Source organism: Phalaenopsis equestris, unplaced genomic scaffold (assembly GCF_001263595.1).
Source record: "Phalaenopsis equestris unplaced genomic scaffold, ASM126359v1 Scaffold000789, whole genome shotgun sequence".
NCBI lineage: Eukaryota > Viridiplantae > Streptophyta > Magnoliopsida > Asparagales > Orchidaceae > Phalaenopsis > Phalaenopsis equestris.
Genome location: NW_018165229.1, coordinates 38,534 through 46,327, shown reverse-complemented (window position 1 = coordinate 46,327; position 7,794 = coordinate 38,534). Strand labels below are relative to the sequence as shown.

At 33.7% G+C, this 7,794-nt stretch overlaps 1 protein-coding gene across 3 annotated transcripts in view; it reads right to left on the bottom strand.

The window, feature by feature from the left end:
* The window catches only part of LOC110031226 (bifunctional UDP-glucose 4-epimerase and UDP-xylose 4-epimerase 1-like), an 11,053-nt gene extending 3,528 nt beyond the window's left edge, over positions 1 to 7,525 (bottom strand). Inside the window, exons 1-9 of one of the 3 annotated variants that reach the window (XM_020734326.1) lie at positions 7,426 to 7,525; positions 7,143 to 7,348; positions 7,028 to 7,077; positions 5,555 to 5,690; positions 5,143 to 5,244; positions 4,764 to 4,991; positions 447 to 528; positions 278 to 360; positions 107 to 198 (exon numbers count right to left, since the gene is read on the bottom strand). In XM_020734326.1, coding sequence (XP_020589985.1) covers positions 107 to 198; positions 278 to 360; positions 447 to 528; positions 4,764 to 4,991; positions 5,143 to 5,244; positions 5,555 to 5,690; positions 7,028 to 7,077; positions 7,143 to 7,343 — 974 coding nt within the window. In that variant the 5' untranslated portion in view covers positions 7,344 to 7,348; positions 7,426 to 7,525. The other 2 variants (XM_020734328.1, XM_020734327.1) reach the window with 2 other exon arrangements.
* Between the last annotated feature and the right edge of the window lie 269 nt (positions 7,526 to 7,794).

Below are 7,794 nucleotides of genomic sequence, written 5' to 3'. Positions count from 1 at the left end.
ATTCATATATATATATATATATATATATATATACACTCCTAATGCTTCCAAACAAACATCTCCAGTGCAAAGGAAAGACGTTTAATAAACTACTCCAAGAACATACCTCCAACCAAGCTCCTTCTCAGCCTTCTCTGTCAAAGCATAGACTTCGGTTGCATCACCAGGCCTCCTTGGACAAAACTTGATAGGAATTTTCTAAAGAGTAGTCCAAAATAAATTCAATAAACAAACAATATTTTTTTTTATTCTGGAACAAAAATAAAAATAAACTTACCTTTCCGGAGGCTTTCTCAAAAGCCGCAATGATCTCGAGGACAGATGTGCCACGACCAGTTCCTAAATTGTAGGCAACACAACCTGCAAAACCAAATCATGGTTTCCAGAGATAAAGAAGTTGCAAAAAATTGGAATGAGACATGTAAGAACAGGAATAGAAGGATTACCAATGTCAACGGTATGGAAAAGTTTCTGTAGAGCCGCTATGTGGCCATCAGCCAAGTCCATGACATGAATGTAGTCACGAATCTGATCAAAAGTGAAAGTGTTAAGAATTTTGGTTGCCTAAAGCTCTCTTCAGCCAGAATCTGTAATTCATGAGAACAGGGCAATCACAAAAAATAATAATAATAAAAAGAATAATTAAAAAAAAAACACTAATCTGGCTAGATGATGGCAAGCCATGTGAAAGTCTTTAGTTGCTTTATGTAATTTGCTACTGATCAATATGCATGGGGAGGGAAAGAAATTTTTTTATCTTACTCAATAGGAGAGCCCCATGTACATAATAAAGAAGATGAATATAATGTTTATCTACAATATATAAATAGTAACTTTTCAATAATATAGAAGCGCTAATACTAGCTCCCAATTTGGAGCATATATAATAATGAGCTCCAAATTGTTGCATTGGTTGAAAATTTGAAGTGAAACCAAAACCTTGGTATATATTTGTCAATTGATACTAAAACCTGGTAGCGATCATCTTTGAGAAAATTGCATCTCAAATGAAGTGATAATCAACTTCAGTATATTGACTCTTGCATGGAAGACAGGATTATTGGTAACATATTTTCAGAATTTAAAACTTGGGCAACCAAAAACTCAAAAGGGACTAATCAACATTATCACATATGGAGCACGTTATGGTTTTAAATTTATGCCTCAACAAATAATCTGGCCATCATACTTTTTTCTTACTCTTCCATGAGACCTAGTTACATACTACTTATATGCAATACTCACATGTGAATCTGTTATCATCAACTGAGCTAGCATAATCAATATTTAAAAATTCTTCCTATTATGATACCCATTCATAGTTCATAGTAGTCCTTTCCTAGTGACTTCTTAATATCTAAGACTATGCAAAATAACTACACATTATTTTTGTTTGAGAGTTTGCATGTGATTACGTACAGCTCCTATAGCAAAGGAGAGATGAGGTTTGGTATCAACAAGTTCACTTTATCAACCAACCTGTGATAACTAGGGATCATGAAAATTTTTATATTTATTAGAAATATACCAAGTATCTATGCAGCGTCAGTAAATTTATAACCTTAACCAGTTTCCCGAAGGAAGTTGTGGTATATTTGTTTGAGATAAGTTGTATGCAAAATCATTCCTAGGAAGTATTTGGGATGACTATCATCTTTGATCATAAACTAGTTTTGGAGATGGTCTTTCACTATTGTAGTCACTACAATTGGATGAGTATAAACTATCATAATAACAGGGTCAGATATAGTATGCTATACTAAGTTGGAATCTCGATACAATTCAAAATAACAGGGCCAGAGAAAGCAAATGAAAAATCGGAAATTAAACAAACTATAGGATTTGAAGACCACAAAAGAAAAAAAAATAATAATAATAAATAAATAAATAAAACAATACTGCATGATTTAAGCTAAATCCTAATTAAATCTATGTTAAATCTTGCAACTAAACAGTCCCATAGCATCCTCGTTAGATAAGTAGGTCATTTTCTAGGAGAAAATACAAATCAGATAAAGAGCAACCATTGAAATGTTAATTACCTCGAAGTAGATGAAGTGAAGAAAATCCAACATACATGATCGTCTCTCAAAAAACAAAAGCAGAGGCAATAAATAGCTTGATATTGTTTAATCATCCAAGCGAGAATATCATAGCCTGAAGTTTTTCATTTTATGTATTCGGAAGTATCTATTTATCTGAGAAAAGAGAAGTTAAGATGACAATGTTTTATATGAGATCTTATGATGAGACTAAGAATAAGGCTACATAATATATTTTATTCTATTGACTTTGATAGTTACACTAATAGTAGATTAAAATTTTGATTCTGAAGGTGTATTAGAGGAAGTCAATATTTAAAATTTCATAATTGGGTATTGAGGTGTTTTCCGTTTGTGAGGTGAGCCGTAAACCTCGAGGCGGTCAGAGGTTTAAGCCATACAATTTGAAAATTGCATAAGTCAAAATAATGAGACTTATATCTCAGGACTCCACGAGACATGGCAAAAAGTGATAAATTATATATTAAATAATGACATATTAACATTCTAGCATGATAAAAAGTGATAAATTACGTTTATATGAAATAACAAATTATGTAAGCTATAAAATAGTATGTAACAACATGCACAAAATGTAAATACCAACTGATCAAGTTATCAAAGTAACATAAACTATGAAATAAAAGAAAAAAAAATATCATAGCAGAACATAAGATTTATCTCACTCCTATTGTCAAACAAACATAATAACATCCACAAAATTAAATACGAAGATAATAAATAATAAAAATCTGGGTTGCAGGTGACACAGCTGGCAACAATGATAGCAGGAGTTGTTGGTTGTGGCGGCAACAGAAGCAGCGGTCGGCGGCAGCAAGAAACAAGCAACAAGCAGTGGCGCTAAGAAGCTTGATAGGGGAGAGGAGGTATCTTGTGCATGAGAATGCGACTTCAGATCATATCCAAACTATCTAATTTAGGGGAAAAAAAAATCAAAGAGTGAGAGGCTCATGCCTTATTTGAATTGAGGTGAGGCACGCCTTGAGGTGAGCGTCAGCCAATGTGAGCAATATGTCTCGCCCGATCTACTCGAGCATACACCTAGAAGAGTTATTCTTCAAAATTGCTTTGAGATGGGCCTTATGTCGCTCCTCAAATTGTGCAATTTTAAATAGTTGAAAAACCCTTTGGCCAGCTCCACTATGATCAAAGAAGAAAAGGGAAAAATTTAGGCAATCTTATATCTAGGTGCAGACGAAAGTGTGGTAGTGCGTACGTGTAGGCTGAAGGTACATAAAATAGTCCTTAGGTAGAGTTTGCTGATGAAGTAGCATGCAAGTTGAGGTCGTGAGAGCAAGATTAGGGAGAGATTGGGCATTGACATTAGGTAAGGAATGGATGAAGTAGTGGCTCTAACGTGAAGTTAGATCGAGTGTAGATGGCTACAATCAAGATGATAATAGAGCTAGTAGAGAGCAAGATTGACTGTGAGCATATAACATTGAGTATAAGATGTTAATCGAGTTTGAGTTGTAAAATTGAGGTTAGGATGATGATTGTGTGATAAAGTAGGAATTGCACGATGAACGACAACAAATACAAACGTGTCAATGCTGGAGTTTATGGACTGGAAAGGAGATAAGAAGCATGATAATTACACTTAGGACTAACCTTACTCTAATACTATATTGAGAGAAGAAATTTCCGCTCATGCTATTGAGTAAGAGGGCTTCATATTTTTAATATTGGGGCCAAATGAAGTATATAGATAAACAACAAAATGAACATAGTTTACTAATAACAAATAAGATACTATCTAATAATATGCTAATGCTTTTTACGCTGATTTACTTATTAAGGCTTGGATTGCATTTAAGTCCTTTAAGAATTTTATATAATTGTCACAAAAAGGCATTTTTTTTATTATTCTCACATTATTTTAGGAAAATTTCCACATCATTATTACTCTTATATCAACTATTTGGAATCTTCTTCATGAATTATCATTTTTCGTTCATCCTTAATGAGTGTGCTTGAGTATATTTTAGACTTTGCAAACTATCTTGCACAACTTTTACAACCTTGCTTTTGAATCCTCTAATGCTTATTTTTTTATCTTTTATTGTGTGTGTCCAAATCACCAGAAACTGTTTTCAATTACCTCATCTTCAATAGATGTAACTCTAAATTTCCTTCGAACATAATTATTCTTAATTTAACTTTTCTAATTTTGAATAATGAATAAAACCATGATCACCTGATCCTCTCTATTCTTCTCTTTGGCTTGAACCAACTCTTCTATCAATTCTCTCTTCTTTTCTCTCTTTAACCAACCCTCTATAATATTCTCAAATTGTGGCTTCTTCCACCACTAACGATTTCTCAAACAATCTACTGCAATTTTTGTGCTCGTTTTATTTAACCAAGGCTACTACTGCCATCTTTAACATAACAATTTTAATAATAAAATGCATTGAAGATCCTTGGCTTAATTGGATATAGCAACAAAGTATTCCTTCAAGAATCAAAATAAACGATAAAACAATATATGTGAAAACCAACCGATAAACAATCAAAATTCCACAAAATGACAGAACTTAAACAAGAATTAAAAGGAACTCACACTTTGAGAGAAGTTTTTTATTTAAAAAAAAAAAGACAATGAACTAGAAACTGTGGTTCAAATAAAAAGCTTGTCTAATGAGCAGCGTCCAATAAGCAATCAGATATTTAGAACATAAAAGGTTGAAGTAAATTTACTGCTGTCCCATCCCTTGTTGGGTAATCATTGCCATACACATTCAGCACAGGCAATCTACCCACAGCAACACGTTGAATAAAAGGCATAAGATTATTAGGAATGCCCTTAGGATCTTCACCAATCTGGCCACTTTCATGAGCACTAACAGGGTTGAAGTATCTCAACAGTATAATTCTCCATTCTGGATCAGCCTTTTGAATGTCACGAGCAATTTCTTCAAGAAAGAGCTAAAACAAAAAATTATAACGGAATAAAAATGTCAAATAATCTCACAATGCATAACATGACATGCATATATCACTACAAGAGTACATAAGTACACAGAACATATAATGGAATTAAATTCACAAATAATTAAAATAAGAAACTGTCAAATACCTTGGTCCGGCCATAAGGGTTCATTGCCTTCAGCTCAACATCTTCAGCACATGGACTTTGTTCAGGTTGACCGTAAACTATGGTAGAGGAGGAGAAGACCATCTACTTTACAATAAGATAATGTAGATCAATGAGTTGCATAGATTAGATGCATGCAAAGACATGAGGTATGGAAAACTCAAAAGAAAATAAAATATACAGGTCAAGAAAAACTATCAACAAGAAAGAAAGTTCTCTAGAAACTGAATCATAACCTGAAACAATCACTTAAAAAAAATACATTCTTTTCTATAATTAGATCAAATTAACAATGTAAAATATTTCCCTAAGGTATTCTTTCTGCCAAAAACTAATTAGATAACTAACAGCAAGAAAATGGGCATAAAATATGAGAAAAATCAAAGTGACATACCTTCTTACATCCATATTTTGTCATAAATTCAAATAAATTCAATGTCCCGATCAAATTATTTGTGTAATATAAAAGAGGTTTAGCAACACTCTCCCCAACAGCCTTCAGTCCAGCGAAGTGGATAACAGCATCAAACCTATCCAATTAAAAATGAAACAAAATTATAATTCTACATAGCAAATAGCCCAATTCAATCAATCCTGTTTAGAGAATGAGACATTTAGGGTCTCAAGTTGAGTCCATTACAAATAAGAAACAGGCAACCATCAACCTAAAGGCCTAAGAAGCTAATGAATAAGACACGCAAGAGAAAAATTAAAAATTCAGTTCTTGCTCCACTTGTAACATGGGATTATTATTCTCACTAATGTGAATTTTACTGATCTCTCTATCACATAAGAGTCCTCCACATCAATCAGCACTCCCCAATCCCTATCATATTACAATATTTTAAGATTATAGAGTGTCATGCATAGAATATCAGACAATCAAATAGAACCTGCATGGCTATCATCCGTTCTTCAACATTGCTCAACCATTGTACATATTCATGAGAGACATTCACTACTTTACAAGCCTAAGCCTAGCCAAAACATCTTTTCTCATACTCCTTGTCAAGGGTGGAACATTGGGAGGCTAAAATTGGGCTAAAACACCATCCACCAACCCTAAGAATCTAAGCAAATGTATAAGGGCCACTTCTTATAAGAAGCTGAACAAATGGCATCTCTATGATGTTGTTTCATTCAATTATGACATGCAACATCAGATTTGGTTATTTAAAATGCAACTGTATGGTTCACTGCAAACATTAAATCATTTCACATTTTTACTGACATTAGATGTCAATTTTTGAAGAATTAAGTTATTGTGCATTAAGATAGATATCACTGATGTCACTTAATGCAATAATACTATCAAACACATGATATTTGATAGATAACATTAAGGCGGCGTTTCGTAGCATACTATTAATAGGATTTAGTGATTAATTTAATTTAAATCCAGCCAAATACCAAAAAAATAAAAATTAAATCCAACACTCCCTTATATCAAATTTTCTTGTGGTCAGTCTCTTTTACGACGTAAATTTTGATTTACTAAATCCGATTGCGAGACAGATTTATTCCATCGTCGCTCGTGTAACTGATAAATCCTATTTAACGTAAATCTAAGTTGCATTCAAACACCACCTAAATTAAACTTTAGGTATTAGATATGTAAATACATAGGAATTGACGGTTATGTATGTAAATCTGCCTTAATAATATTAATATATCAATAGCATTGAACCAAGCGGTCCCTTGTTCCCCATGAAACACCACAAATTTACTTAAGTCCATCTCTTATAACACCTAAACCAAGAGGCGCATGACAATGTTTGGTCTTTTTTACTCCAAATCCACAATTTGCAATCCTAAAAAAACAGAGATCTCAAAATATAATAAATATATAAATAAAATAAAATCCGACCTTGTCTCGGAAAACACCTTCTCCAAATCCTCATTGTTCCGTAGATCGCCCTGCCATCAAAATCAACCATCAAAACCTAAGCCAAGGAAGCAAGTACTGGAAGACCGAGCATTACCAGATAAAATCGAAGATTGCGTGACAGATCGGGACCGGCGATATCTCTCACGCGGTCTACAGCCTCTTCCACGGAGTTGTCGAGGTTGTCGATAATGGAAACCCTGAATCCTTCTTTGAGGAGCTGGAGGACTGTGTGAGTTCCGATGAAACCAGCGCCACCAGTGACCAGTATGCTTTGAATACGTGCTTCGGATCCCATTGTGCCTGAGAGATCAATGTTATGTGATTGCAGTGTGAGATTGAACAGCAGAGAGGAAGAGATCTGGGTTATGGAGATTTACTAGACTTACTCTCTGTCGTTGTTCTTCAGGGGATGGAGATGGAAATGTACAGCTGAGAGAAGTGACAGTAACTCGGCTTGAGAGTAAGAAGACTTCTTCACATCAACCGTAAAAACACACAGGAAATTTATTATACGTACCTAACAATTCTCATGTATTTACATATTTAACACCCAAAATTTGTTATTCACGAAAAAATATTACATCAGGACTCTGCACGTAGAGTTACGTGCGGAATACAAAACATAATAACACCGGGGATATTCCCCCGTATTATTCAGGAGTTATTGTATGTTATTCATGTTTTATTGTGTTATGAGAATATTTTTGGTGTTATAATAACACAATAACACATCAACAACATTTGAA